The sequence below is a fragment of the Gordionus sp. m RMFG-2023 genome, chromosome 1 (genome assembly GCF_954871325.1).
Source record: "Gordionus sp. m RMFG-2023 chromosome 1, tfGorSpeb1-WG-v2, whole genome shotgun sequence".
Classification (NCBI taxonomy): Eukaryota; Metazoa; Nematomorpha; class Gordioida; order Chordodea; family Parachordodidae; genus Gordionus; species Gordionus sp. m RMFG-2023.
Genome location: NC_088775.1, coordinates 36,248,851 through 36,264,505, shown reverse-complemented (window position 1 = coordinate 36,264,505; position 15,655 = coordinate 36,248,851). Strand labels below are relative to the sequence as shown.

Sequence of the window (15,655 nt, the reverse complement as noted above, 5' to 3'; positions counted from 1 at the left end):
CATTCTACTAGGGATTTATACCTTTTGAATATTATTTAAAGTTATTCTAGCAATTTTATAAGTAAAATTTAATATCTTTCCTAAACTTTATAATTTAATTATAAATTTTTTTCATCAACTTATATTTTATATTTGTAACACTAACAAACAATACTCAAATATATAACTAGTTTTTTTTTAAATATAAATTTCAACAATAAAAAATTAAATTTAAAATTTTATCATTAAAATATTTATTTTGTTTTTTAGTCCAAACTTATTTCTAATTTTGAATTGAACTGCCAAAAAAAGGAAAACGTTCATTCGATAGTAACTGATTACATCAACAAGTTAATTGAAGATTAGGATATGAATTATCACTAAAAAAAGTAAATGCGATATTAGGATCTCCACTACTCAAGATTTGTATGGAAAGCTAAATATTAGTTGGTTTGATATTTAATCATTAATACTTTCTTAAGTCGAATATAAAGAATAAACAACATTTCATTGTAATGTGAATTCTCCAGATTTTTACAATTTCTTTTTCAATGTAATAATGATCAAAATACCTCTTTCGAAGTTAATTAGTGTTGTTAATGGTTGGTTGAACTTTTATTATTGTTTCTTAAAAATTTAATTTTTTTTTCTCCCAATTTATTTTATCATATTTGAGATATAAATTTAATTTAATATTTTATTCAATTCATATATAACATATAAACATAATATAATAAGAAATATATTTATAATTACACTAATACATGAATATTGATTATATAAAATATTTAAATGGTAGTTTATAGTCATACGAAATTGCTTGCTATGTAGTACCTATTTAATTAAAAAATTAAAAGTTAATCTTAATTTATTATATAATTAGATTACTTTAGTCAATTGGTTGTCCACGATAGCCCAGCTCCAAATACTGTTGCATATGATTATAAAAATTTATAAAATCATATGGAATAAATTGATTTATATTGATTATTATTACATGCTCCCTTCTGCTTGGTCTGGGAATTAATAACCTTTATTTGGTTTTGAAGACCCCATGGGCATCAATTAGATTACTTTAATGTATTGAATCATTATCCATAACTATAATGGCATCAGGTGGTAACATGCTAATAATCTCCATTAAGGACTCACGGAATAATATACCATTATATGATCCTTCGATGATTTTATAATGTATAACTCCACGCCCTTTTGAGGGTGGAACCTTTATTGATTGTCTCACATTGAGTGGTGCCCAGGCATAGACAATAGACAGTTACAACATGTAAATTGATGCCTGTTTCGTCAATAAAGTCTTTCTCTGGAGATGTTTTTCAATCTGCTATCCGATTCTTTGCCAGCTCTTTTTTTGGACCATCGAAGATTTTTGATTCCTTATGGTTCCAATATTTTTTGGTGAACCAGCAATTATTTCCTTAACCGTGAAGGTATTGTTAGCCATTAGCAGGTCCATAATTTGTCTTTCAATGTCTATTTTTCTATCACTTTGTTTAAGATATCGACAAATCTCTTGAACTCGTTATTTTTAAAACTTTGCCATAATTATCCTCAACAATCAGCATGCGTTTTTTTATAATTAATTATTATTTTTTTTAGTTATTTATATAGAAATTTTTATTATTAAATTTAACTTTCACTATAATTTAAAAATGAATTATTAAAAATAAAATTTCCGTTTTTTTTATATTTTAGAAGTTAAGTTTATTAATTATTATTTTTCAGTTGTTGTGATGATTTAATGAAACATGTTGGCGATTAAATTAAAAATAAAACTCCATCAGATAAAAATATTAACAAATTTACTTTTAAAATCTTTAAAGAAAATGTTGAGAAAAAAAATTTTTAGCTTAAATTAAAACTTATAATAATTATTTTTTAATTTTACAACAATTTTAATTTTAAACTTCTTCAAACCAAATATATTTTTAGCAAGCTAAAAAATCGGCTTGACTATGTTTTTTAGCCGAAAACTATCACTCTGACTTTTCGGGATTAATCTTAAAAAGTTAGAGGCTCAAATTTGGAAGAAATTAATATAAATTAAAATGCCTTAATGTTAACGGATTTTCTTTGGTAAGCGCCTAGATTTAGCCGAGTTAGTATGTATTTAGCCATACCCAATTATAATAATTACTCAAACTATATAAAAAGTGTAAATTTAAGATATTGTATATTTTGACTTCAGAATAGGCAAAACAAAAAGACGCTTGTATAACCACCCTTCCTAATAAATAAAAATTCAAAAGTATTCTAAATATCCCATTCAAGCTCAATCTTGCCGAATTTAGGAAATAATGTTATCAAATGCACGTGTCTAAGATACATTTCTAAAGTTAGAAAAAAAATCAATACATGTTTAAAAAACAGAAAATCATATCTAATTCTGAACTAGGATGGTATAGCTGGAAATAATCGCTCAGCTAACCAACATAATAACTCATTTTAATCCTATTTTTTGGTATTTCTAGTGTTCTTAAACGGCTCGTTTTGAGACGATTTTTAAAAACGGCTAACTCAATATTTTAGCCAGAAAAAATATTGCCTAAGTCTCGAGATTTCGATAATATATGTCTAGACCTTTGTTCTTTCTATGAGCTGAATCTTCAGACTTAGGTAATATTTTTCTGGATAAAATATTGAGTTATTTATTTTTAAAAATTGGCTCAATACGAGCCGTTTAACACACTAAGTATTTCAAAGCCCTAGGTGTCCTCGTTTAAAATTTTTTTAACCCTAAGCTGAGTTGCTTGTAGGGCTTTACTATCTAACCCCAGAAAATGCCATTGCATTTTGCTGTTTCTATACTTTTGGTAAATAATTTTTATTTGAACTATATGGAATAACATTATTAACCAGAACCCCGAGTCTAAACCACGGGTTGGAACTCTGGGTCTAAACTACGGGTCTGTGCTCCGGGTTCGTGCTCAGAACAAGCCTGAGCACCAAATTGGGTCGTAAATTTTACTACCAAGCAAATTAACAACACTAAAGTTAATACATCTGTTAAGAGAAATTATTTACATTATGAGAATACTGTCAGTCATTATCGAAATTAATATATTCCATGAATTTTTTTGCCATACATTCAAGGATCTTGTGATTTAAATTATATTTTTATAAGATGTTTTGAAGCTGATATTTATAAGTTTTGTTAATTTTTTTAGGTTTCTTAACAAAATTTATGGCTATTGACTTAGCTGGTAGTGTGTTCTGTCTACTAATAAAAAAATTTAAATAGATCAGTCATAGACTTATATTACAAAAAACGTCATTAAAACAATCGCCATTTGCAAAAATCATTCAATTTCATTGTATTTAACTATAAATTGCAAGGTATAAAATTTTTCAAAAAGATATAATATACAAATAATTTACTATTGTTTAAAAATCCATATATAAATGAATATAAAAAATAAATTATATTTATTAAACAATTTTTATAATAATAACATATAATAAGAAAATAAAGTAATAAGATGGATGGAACATTTTTAAATATTTTATTTGTATATTTTTATACAACAAAAATAGCGGTTTAATTTATAACAGAATATGAGTATAATATTTTATAATATAAAATGAGGTAATAGGAAAAAAAATTTAAAAAAAAGAAAATCGTTATTTTAAAAATTTTTTCTTGTCAATTTTTCTTAAATTTTTTCTCAATTTATTATTTTCTTCCTATTTTTGCTTTAAGTCATTGTTAATCTTTATTTTTCTGACCTTTTCTCAATTTTTTCTTCTCAATTTTCACTTAATTTTTTTAGTATAACCTAGCAATAATTCATATTGATAAATAATTTTATAAGCGAATGCCACAATCATTAACAGCTATTAAACTCCAAAAAAACACAAACTAATTACGAAAAAATATTCGAAGTAATAATGTCTAAATGTCAAGAACGGGATTTATTTCCGGATCCATTATATATATACATGGATTTCGAAAAGTCTGCTATGAGCGCGGTTAAAACTGTCATTGGTATGATTATTAATATGTATAATTATTTATATTTATTTTTTCAATTAGGGGATCACATCATAATCAGAGGATGCTTTTACCATTTGTGTCAAAGTACCCGCAGAAAAATTCAAAAGCTAGGTCTGGAAAGCCAATACAGAACCGATGAAGCCCTAAGCTTCTTTTGTGGCATGATGGACGGCTTAGCATTTGTTCCTTTATGTGATATGGGCAATGCAATGTCATTCCTTAGATCGGTTACTCCAAGCAATGGTAAGAATATTCTTGAATATTTCGATAAAAATTACATCAATGGAGTATCAAGGGAGGTCACAAGAAGCAATTCACAATCCCAGACAGGTCGAGGCCTCGATTTCCTCCGAAAACTTGAATCAGAGCACTCTATCCAAATAATAACTCATAAATAATCAATGCGAAGGTTTGAATCATCGTTTTTCTAATCTGGTTGGGAATAAACACCCATCAATCTGGGTATTGATTAAAAAAATTAAATGCGAGGTGGCTGCCGATGAAACCAAACTTGAACGATGGCGTGTAGGTAGTTGGACACTGAAAACAAAATCGCAGTGCTTAAACAAGAAAAAATGCTGATGTTCAAATTGGTACTGGGAAATAAAATAACCCATGTATTACTTATTTTCGTAAAAATTTTTGCTATAGTAATAAATACAATATCCATCCTTAAGTAGACAAAATTTGCAATAAGATCTGTTTATTTTATTGATAAATCATTATTTTATAATATTTTTTTCTAAAATACTAATTTGTCTATACCTTATTAAATCCAAATTACCGATATTATTAGATCTTAAGTAAATTCGAAAAAATTTCGGGGTTTTTTTCCGGGATTCATAAAATGATATCAATTTAAAATTTTTATAAAAGTTTTTTAATATTTTTGAAAGAATTGATAAATTACAAAATTTAAAAAAAATAAAAATAACCCCTATAATTCATGAATACATAAAAGTTTATATAAAAATAAGAAATTATGTTTTATATAATGAAAAAAAATTATGGCCTAAAACTATTATATATCAACTTATTATCATATTTATTTTTAAATTTAAGCTTTCTTTTCTCTCAAAATGGTAAAATAAAATGTTTTTCTATCTAGGAACTATAGTTTAATTAATATTTGTAAATCACTAAGAGCATATGCTATTTAAAAAATTATCTTTTTACTGTATGGGTCCACTTACTTTTTTTTTTATTAATTAATAACATAGGTAATTTAAAAAATATATAATTCAAAGCTACCTATTTTTATATGCTGATAAAGTGATCAGGAATAAAAATAATAGAAAAAAAAAGTCGGATATATTAACATTATATCTGTAAGTTAAAAAATAGTAAAAAAATATATATAATTAATGCTTATACATATGGAAAAGATACATTTTTCCTGATCAAAAAAACTTTTACATGAATTTTAAATTTATGTTATTTTATATTATAAAATGTATATTCATATTCTGTTAAATTAAGCCGCTATTTTTGTTATGTAAAAAGATATACAAACCAAATTTTTAAGAATGCATTATCTTGGTAAAATTTTTTGTTACTTTATTTTCTTATTTATTATATATTATTATAAAAATTGTTTAATATATATATATTTATTTTCTACATCCATTAAAATATGAATTATTAAAAAATAATTAATTATTTTTATATTATATCTTTTTGAAAATGTTATCTTGCAATTTATATGCGATTTGAATAAAATATAAAACAATTTCATAAATACAATAAAATATTTAACGTTAAAATTATTATAGGTTTATTAAAATGAATGTTGTATCATTGCAAATGGCTGCCAAATGAATGATGTTTTTATAATATTATTAAATAGGGCGTTGAGCAGTCTATGTGAGATCAGTAGCAAAATGTTTATTGCTAAATATTCTTCCTTTACACCTTTTAGCTCTAAATCATTATAGTAAAATATTTTATGAATTATCTATAATTATGTTTGTAACCAGCAATTAAAAAAAATTGTTATTGATATTTAGACCTATCTTGCAGCCAGTTCTATTTTTTTATTTATTTATAAAATGTTTAAAGTTTGATTTTATTTAAATAAAAATATTACATGAAGATCGTATAAAAATTTTATTCATAAAATTCCAAGTTATAAAATCCAACTTCTTTTAAAAAATCCGTTTTAAATTTGAAAAAATCATTTTTTGACTTTTTTAAAAAAAGAAATCAATAATTTAAATACACCCTAACCTGTCAACTTGTTAGCCCATTCTAATGAGAATTTTAAACTAAATTATATAATATAATGGAATAAAATCTCTGTCAATATATTTATGAATTATTTTATAATATTTTAAAAAAAACGAATTATTCTAATCAAATACGATTGTAAATTTTCTATTCCGATTAGATACGAATAAGCACATTTGATTCGTTTTTATTTTCTAGACCTAATATTTGATAACTTAAACCTAAACTAGGTATAGACTATAAAAGATTGTGAACTATGGCTAGCCTAGATCACAAAAATTAATATAGCCAGCTCGAGTACAAGAAAATATTTCACAAATACACTTAAAAATTACTTTTAGTGAAGCCGGATTTCGAACATTAGACTACTCATTTTGAAGCTATACTACACAATTTTTTATTACTTAGTATATAGAGTATAATATACTTTTAATAAGAGATGGGTCGGGCCGTGAAATTACTCATGACACGATGGGCCACGGCGTGAGTGAGAATAAATTTTAAATTATTAAGCATGATGAGCCTTCCTAAAAATTTGCAATTTTATAATTATAATATATATTTCTAATTTAATTTAGTTCTTGAAAAAAGAATAATTTTTGAAATTCTGTATTTTTAATACATTTTTTTCCTCGTCTTATTAAATTTCAATTGAATGAAAAATAATAAATCTCTCAACTCTCGTTCAGCAATGGAAATTTGGTAATAAATAAATTTATTTTCATTTATCATTAATAAAATTTTTATCTATATTCAAAGAATGCTCTGATAATCCGAGCTTCTTTCCCACAATAAATGAAGCTTATCTATGAAAGCAAAAATTAGTAAAATTTTGTCAATTTCTAAAGGTGATACAATGATATCAATGCCCTGACAACATTTTTTTAAAGTAAAGATTTATCGTGCAGCCACCACATAAGCTTAATTCTAAATCTCAAAAGTCTTAAGTTTTTAATAGACGAAAAAAAAGAAGATATGTATAAAACAACAAGTTTTGGAAGCAGTTTTGAGAAAATTAGCTAGTAAAATCCTGTCAGTTCCGGCAAGTTCGGCTTCAAGAGAAAGGTTATTTTCTATAATCAGTTTCTTATTAGATAAGTTAACACAATTGAAATAAAATAACATGGACATTCTTCATTTTATAAATAAAAATTTCTCGAAGCTTTTCCATCGCGAAACCTTGACCAGCTCCTAAGCAATGATGAGCTACGTCACGCCATCGGTTTAAGACTTAATTGTGATATGGTAATACCCTATCACTGCATCCTTTGTCAAACGCCGGTCAACTCCAAAGGCCGTCACTCTTTACACTGCAAGCGCTGTAGAGGCAGATTCATTAGACATTCAAAATGCAATGATACTATTGCCAGGGCCCTAAAATCTGCCGGTATACCATCAACCCTAGAACCCACTGGACTCTACAATTCTGATGGTAAGCGTCCCGATGGCTCTACCATGATCCCTTGGAAGAGGGGGAATTTCTAACCTGGGATTTCTCATGCATCGATCCCCTTGCCCCTTCCAATATAAATAAAGATGCTCTAGTAGACACCGAGATGAATAAACTCGCTAAATATTCGCCATCGCTTCCGGCCAATTACACATTCCTACCACTAATCGCCACGACTCTAACATCGTTCGGCTATCATGCCCTTGCCTTCTTTAAAGAGCTGGGGAAACGGATCTCTACTAGGACCGAAGATCCCAACGAGGGTTACTACCTACGCCAAAGATTAGCCCTCAATATAATAAAATCCAATTACCTCAGCTTCATATTCTCAATGACTGATACCCCCTAATTACTTACAATTTATATCTAAATTTTATTCATTAATTAATATTGAATTTATGATTTTATTTTTATATTTAGTATTACATAAATTACTAATATCTTATTTTATTTACTATTTATAAATTGTAATTATTTTGTATTATTAATATGGAATTAGGGAAATAAAAACTATGATAAATAAATTCAAAAAAGCGTACAAGTATAGCAATAAAGTTTTGAAGAATTTTCGAACGTGATCAAAATATTGTCTTTTTTGAGCTGGCGGGGCTCAATTAGTATTAAGCGTGAAAGGGCGTTAATTTTTTATTGCCACCGGGAGCTGGCGGGCTGTGAATAAAAGATTAGGCCCGAGCCCACCTCTACTTTGAATTGAGTAGTCTTTTTTTAATATATATTTTCGTTACTATTTTTTCACTTTGGTTAAATTTAAATGTATAGTGAGAGGAGATTAACGTTCGTAAAAAAATTCGATATTTTCGCTACATTTATGTATAATGGCTCCGGGTATCATTGCCTCGGATTCCGGGCCAAGTGCACTCAGTTATATGAAAAACATTTATTATTTTAATTATGTTATAGCACATTTTCAATAAATATCAGTAAATTCGAAAAATTTCATCTAGAAATCGTTCTCCCTAATTATACGAAGTCGATACCTAACGGTCAGTTTGACGCCTCTGTCTTTTGCCCATCCGGTTCGAAAACGGATTCTGTCATTTCGAATAATTTAAATTTTATGAAGTATGCACCCAATCATTCGAATTACGACTCTGATTACCGCCCTAATTTGCATGACCTTGAATCACGCCCCAATTTGGTCCAAACTGAACTCAAAGAGAGCCGCTCGAATAATTTAGTTAGACGTTTTATCACATTGTTTCGGCGCCGCTCAACTATACTAAACATCTTTCTTCGCTGCATAAGGGGCCAGACGATCCCTAAACGCGCGTTTAAACGTAGGAGCCTACTTTTTAGTTTCCTTTTCTTATACTATTTTATAGATTTAAATTGTGATTGAGTTAGTTGGCTAGAAACACCATTCAAGGTTTGCGTTTTTAATGTAGAGAATCAGATTCAAAATACCTTTTACCTGTGTCATTTACTTTTTTTCGTCATCTTGCGTTAATGGTTAATGTAAAACAGTACTTAAATATTTATTTTTATAGCAAGTCATTTTATTCAATCAATCAATACCAATTATATAGTTAAATTTAAAATAAACGTTTATATATAAGATTTTAAAATTAATAATACAATAATCTTTTCATATAAAATAACCAAGAGTATTTATACAAAATTTTTTCTTCCAATTTGAATGTAATATTTAAGAATTATGTAAAAATAAATTGATTATAAAAAATAAGAAAACCTAAATAGTTGATTAAAAAAATGTAAATAACCAATATTGTATGAATGAGGGAAAATATATAAATAAATAAAAAATTAGAATAATGGCTAAAAATGAGAAAAGTGATTATTAGAGACCTTCATGGGCCTTAATTTTTTGGTCAAGCCCGGCCTAGGCCCACAGTAGAAAATATTTTTATACCCAGCTCCCATATTTAATATTTTAAAAAAAGCCCAAGCTTTGAAATTTTTGCCAAGCCCATACTCAAAAATTTGAATTATTGTATTTAATGAAAATAAACAAATAGTTTATCTTGGCAATCATTTCGTTTTCAAATAAGATAAATTTAAATTTAAAAATTTAAGCCCTATCACATTGAAAAAATTTTAAAAACCGAGGCCCGCTATGAAATATAATAATAGGCCCATACTTGGCCAGAAGGCCGGTCCGACTCATGAAAGTCTCTGAAAACTATAACACCCTTTATCCTTAAATTACATAGGGGAAAGAAGTTAGTAAAAGAAATATAATTTATTGGCTCTTTTTCCTTACGTAGATTCACAGGGAACGAATAAAAATTCATTCGTGGATCTCTGAATATTGTGTGCAAAAAGTCTGGAAACATTTCACGACTTAATATTGAAAAATCTTTGTCCCTTATAAGTAATTTAATATAGTAAAATTTATATTATTAAACGATGCCTATATTTCAAAAATTCCTATAGGTTTTTATTCGTATTCAGATAGGGATTTTATGGTGATTTCTGTTCGGGAGAATCAGTGAGTTGTACAATTTTTTATCATAAATTGTTTTGCTGATTACTGCTACTCTAGCAGTATGTGTAGTATTATTTATTACCTCCTTTTTTCTATATTGGGTATCGAGGGTTTAATAGTGAGTATTTATATAGAATTTGGTAGAGAAAATTCTATTGGATGTTTATTATTAGATACATAATCCCCATGTGGCCAGAAATATTGATAATTATTATTGTTGAGATAGCGGCATAAATATGGTCTAAAATACTAAATTAATAACACCTTGTGTTAAATTTTGTTGGTAATATTGTGGCATTATATAACTGGGGAGCTGCGCATTTATTTTCACCCATATCCTTGTGCTTGTTTGGGTCTAGAACTATCGAAGTCTGGTTTTGATAAAAAGATTAATACATACTGTCGAGATTTTGATAGTTATTGTTGTTAAGGTGGTTTGGTTTTCACCAAAATTTTGATAGATTTTTTATTTAGGCATTGTTGTGAATTATTGACATTTTGATTAATAGGTATTTTTCTATTTGAAGATATTGATATAACTTTGTGAGGATATTTGCCATTTCTGTTGCTACTGCTAATTTGATATAATCGAAATACAGGGGCTCTGAGATCATTAATTTTCCCCTTAGACTGGGAAAATTATTCCCGCAATATAATGTGTGGAAATAGCAATATCAAAACTTTCTCCTAAGTCGCTTAGTTGTGCAATCTCCACGAACGTTTTCTCCTTGGCATTGATACCTTTATCTTGGTCGGAAGTTGACTTGTGTTGTAGGTTCAGTCATTGAAAGTACAGCTACTGAAATTTAACTGAAAACATTTTCCTCCAGGTTTGGAGTTAGATTTTACTTCGACAAAAAGATGTGGTCCACATTGAGACAAGAATTTATTAGCTTTAAATGAAAAATGTCACTGTCTTTGGCTATTATTTGGAGACGTTGAATATAATTTACCAAGGGTTCTGGAGCTGCTTATTCATTTAGTTTGAATTTGGGTTAACTAAATCAATATACTCGGTAAGGTAAGGTTAACTTTAATCTAGCTCCCAATTATTGTTCAATCAAAAAAACTAAATATTTGATTTACTGTACATTTTTATTTTATATACTATTTTGCCTTTCATCGAGAATTTCTATAGTTACGATAAAATCCTAAACATATGAGGAATAGAAACACGTGATTTATTACTTACACAAATGATGAGCTTTATCACGCTATCGGATTCAGACTTAATTGCAATATGGTAATTATACATGTCCAATATGTTCCTGTTGGCTCAAAAGATCGCATCCCTGCATTACAATCGATGCTGAGGTAGATTTCGAGAAAATGCCAGATACATTGACACTATACCTCTAGCCTTGAAATCTGTTAGAATTCCTTCTAACTTTTAGCCGACTAGACTTTGCAACACAGATTGTAAGCGTCCTAATCACTCATCTAAGATCCCATGTAAGACTAGTGAGTTTCTAACATAGAACTTTTCCTGTGTAGATTTACTTGCATCCCAATATAAACCATGAAACTATAGCCGACGCAGAACGGGGCAAATCTTCCAAATCTTTCTGCGTTGCCTTCCAACCATATATTATTAATAATCATACTAAAAGCTAATTTCCTTTGTCACTCACGCCCTAACCTTTTTCAAGGGTCTAGGGCATCGTATTATTAAGACTGAAAATCTAAACGAAGACTTTTTTTAACCTTCGACAAAGAGTTACAATTAATATATCTCCGTTTATGAATAAAACATTCATTTGGTGGATTCCTATAATCAATTTTATTTCACAGTACCTCTTAATATTCAACAGCAAATATTATCTAATCATTCCATCCTTCTATTGAGATTCTCCCGAAAACCCAAGCTCACAAAATTTTCGACTTAACAACGTAAAAAAATGAGAGGGGCAAAATACGAAAAATAACAATGCTACCAAACACTTAAAACAAACTAAAATAGGGTGTCCTAGATCAAAGGCTATTTAGATCAGTAGCATCACTAAGGGGGGGGGGGGGGAGTCGGAAAAATTGGAAGAGCCCCCTCAAAATTTCGAATTTTTTTTTATATTTTGATAATGTTAGTCTAAGCAAAAGAAGGTAATTTTGGATATCTTAAAAAAAATTTAATAATTTTTTGAACCCCCTGCTATTTTAAAGGCTAGTGATTCCCCAGGTTTAGACTAGGCTAAACAGATAAGCATCAAAAATATATCATACCAGAACGCGATGTAATATATTACAGATCTTTTCGTGGACTTAACAGTTATTTTTTCATAACGAATAGTATTTATATAAAATTTCATTTTCTAATTTTAATATAGTATTTAAAAGAATTATTTTTGGGAACCAAGATTTAAATTATGAAATTTTAATGTATGATATAAAACAAAGATTTAATTATTACATAAAAAACGTAAATAACAGAAATTATACGAATAAGGATTAACGCCAAAAAAATAAGAAAAGTGATATAAAACCTTATACTTAAATTATATAATCCAACAGTGAACATTTCAGGCGATTCAAGCGGTTCACATTCGATAAGGCATTCGATCTACCAATTTGCTTTTTTTGCATTTTGTGTGATCGGATCCATCGCGGTCATACCTTTTAATGTCGTTATTGAGGTCATAGCGGTGATATGGGGTCTTATAGGTAAGAAGCACCAATTTTATATCGTCTCTAAGCAAATCGAAAGTTGATATTTTTTTAAAAAAATAATCCACTCATCATGTATATTTCAAAAATTAATTGCAAATATTTTTGAAAAAAACAAGCATTATAAAAATATCCTTTATAATTATGATTATATAAAAATATTTTATCACATGGTTTAATAAATTTTGTGCAATTATTTGTTGAGCGATTTCATTTATAACTTATTAACGGTAACTTATAAATTTAAATAAAGTTTGAAGTTAAGTCCAGCAATAATTAACTATTTATCATTTTCGTGTAATGCTTCAAAAATTTTTTTAAAAAATTAAGTTATAAATTATATTGTATCGGGGACCTTTATATTTACTTTTTTATTATACATAAAATTTGTTCTATTTTTTTTAAAATGAATATTCATATTTCAATCAAACTCAACCCCCCCCCCCCCTTATTTAAAATAGGGTCTTTATTTTTATAAAATTTATTTTATTTATAATTTTATGGATAATCAAAACTTTTTACCTATTCAACTATTGATTCAATTTTTTTTATCATAGGTTTTTCTTCATTTCTCAATTTCTATATCTTGTATTGAGCTTAAAAAATAAATAACATTTAAATTAACTAGGTTTTTAAGCAAAATATTCTAATTATTGTATATGTTTAATTGTGGTTGTTATCAGTTTAAAATTTATATAGAAAATTATTTAATTTTGATATAATACATATTTTAGCATATTTTTAAAAAAATCAGTTATTATTCTTCAAAATTTAAAGTCTAATCATTTTTTCTTAAAATGTTTACAATAAAAAAAATTCTCTTTCCCCCTTTCGATTAAATTGAATCTCTTTTATCACATTTTATTCTATGTTTTTTTTGCTACTTATTATACTAATTTGAACCCAATTTATTATGTAAAAATCGCGTTAAAAAATTATTTAATATATTTTTAGCATTCATTCATTTATATTTTAGTATAATACATACATAACTCACTTATTGCGATCTTATATACAATATATTTTGATGCATGAATACCAGGACTAATTGTTAATTTCGTCTCTTTTTAAATATAAAATTTTATTCGAAAAATGCACGTTGTTATATTATTTTAATATTTTTTTCCTTTTAGGAATAAAAAAATTTATTGTAAAATTTTGTTGAAGATATTAAATAAATAAATAGTGTTTTCTTTATCATGTCCAACAATGTGTGCTTCGAAAACTTGTAGAATTTTTACCATTTTAATCAATAAAGGATGAAAGAAGCAATGAGAACGTTTTGATGTATAAGGTTGAATTCGATTTCAAAACTAAGGTAAAGATATTACAATCACATGATATATCTGAATCCTACTTGACCTTAATGTTTTTATTAACCTGAAACTGTACGTTTTAAAAATTTAACATTTAATTTTCTGAATATCTGGTTTAAAAAAGTAAACGCTCGAGCAATGATATGGTAATATTTTTAATTAATAGTTAGAAAGAATCACATTTTTTAAATTAATTGATTGCAGTTTTTAAAATAATTTCATAGTTTTTTCCCAATTTTATATCTGTGTCTTTTCTAACCCTATGCCTAAACTACCCGTAACCTTGGGCTATCTGCTCGAGGACGTTGGTTGTTCACAGAATAAAGGAAAATATAGGGCTCAAAACAAAACTTTACTAAACTATCATATTAACTTCAAATGAGACAAGTAAAATATTCATAAAATTTTTTTTAAAATTTTAATTAAAATATTGTATGTATTTTATTTTGGGGGGCATGAATTTCTCTAGGCCTCCCTTCCCACTTTGTATATTTTTCAATTCCATTTGTAATAAAATTGAGGGGGCGGGCCTGGGCATAAAGTTTTTACAATAGTTCCATGGGCCAACCCGATCCGAAAATACCCAATATTATTATGATTACTGATGGTAAATCACATATTTTTATTATTCTCTTTCATCATATTAAAATATAATATATAAAACCTACAGACATTTTACCATATCTTAAACCGTGCCTACATCTGCTTGAATCTAGTGAAGACAAAAAAGTACTACAAAATAGAACATATTACCATAAAGTTTTTGCATATCTTTGATAGACAGTCCATAAATAATTATAGTTACTCATTATATATAGTGAAGACAAAAAAGTACTACAAAATAGAACATATTACCATAAAGTTTTTGCATATCTTTGATAGACAGTCCATAAATAATTATAGTTACTCATTATATATAGTGAAGACAAAAAAGTACTACAAAATAGAACATATTACCATAAAGTTTTTGCATATCTTTGATAGACAGTCCATAAATAATTATAGTTACTCATTATATATGGATCCTAATTTTTTTACCTTTCGAGTTTGGTTTCATAAGCATTTCTGAAATTGATTTGTTTGACCTTCCATTAAAATAGAGAAAATATGGGTTGAACTTAGCAATTATAAACATGTTTACCTCAATATTATTATATTCATAAATTTGTTTCTAAAAATTTTTTACTGTCTATAATTAGGCTCAAGGTTAGATGAATTTCTCATTGACTTATAAAATATCTAGCTATATTTATTTTCCATACAAACTACAGGGGAAAGCATATTGATTAAGTATAGAAGGAGATAATTCAATTTAGCAAAATCACAAAATGGCCTGGCACGTACTAATGACTGGATCGAATAACCGGTTCCGAATCATTAATATTTTATAAAGACTCAATATTTTATAAAATTCAATTTAAATTTTTAGAATTTTCTTTTATTAATTATGATGTTTTGCGAATACATTTATAAATAAAAATTAATGTGTTTATTAAATTAAATTTATAGAATATACAGTAAAACCTGTCTAACTTGGGCAACTCATT

The 15,655-nt window shown here is 27.2% G+C and overlaps 1 protein-coding gene across 8 annotated transcripts in view; it reads left to right on the top strand.

The window, feature by feature from the left end:
• LOC135922538 (beta-1,4-mannosyltransferase egh-like) overlaps nucleotides 1-13,948 on the top strand; it is a 57,477-nt gene extending 43,529 nt beyond the window's left edge. For 2 of the 8 annotated variants that reach the window (XM_065456918.1, XM_065456916.1), the window contains 2 exons: nucleotides 8,633-8,983; nucleotides 12,640-13,948. In XM_065456918.1, the coding sequence (XP_065312990.1) occupies nucleotides 8,633-8,983; nucleotides 12,640-12,836 (548 nt within the window). In that variant the 3' untranslated portion in view covers nucleotides 12,837-13,948. Of the gene's footprint in view, nucleotides 1-291; nucleotides 377-3,809; nucleotides 3,983-4,030; nucleotides 4,696-7,379; nucleotides 8,047-8,632; nucleotides 8,984-12,291; nucleotides 12,397-12,639 lie in introns of those variants that run through there. The other 6 variants (XR_010570951.1, XM_065456917.1, XM_065456919.1 and 3 more) reach the window with 6 other exon arrangements.
• Nucleotides 13,949-15,655: the final 1,707 nt, after the last annotated feature.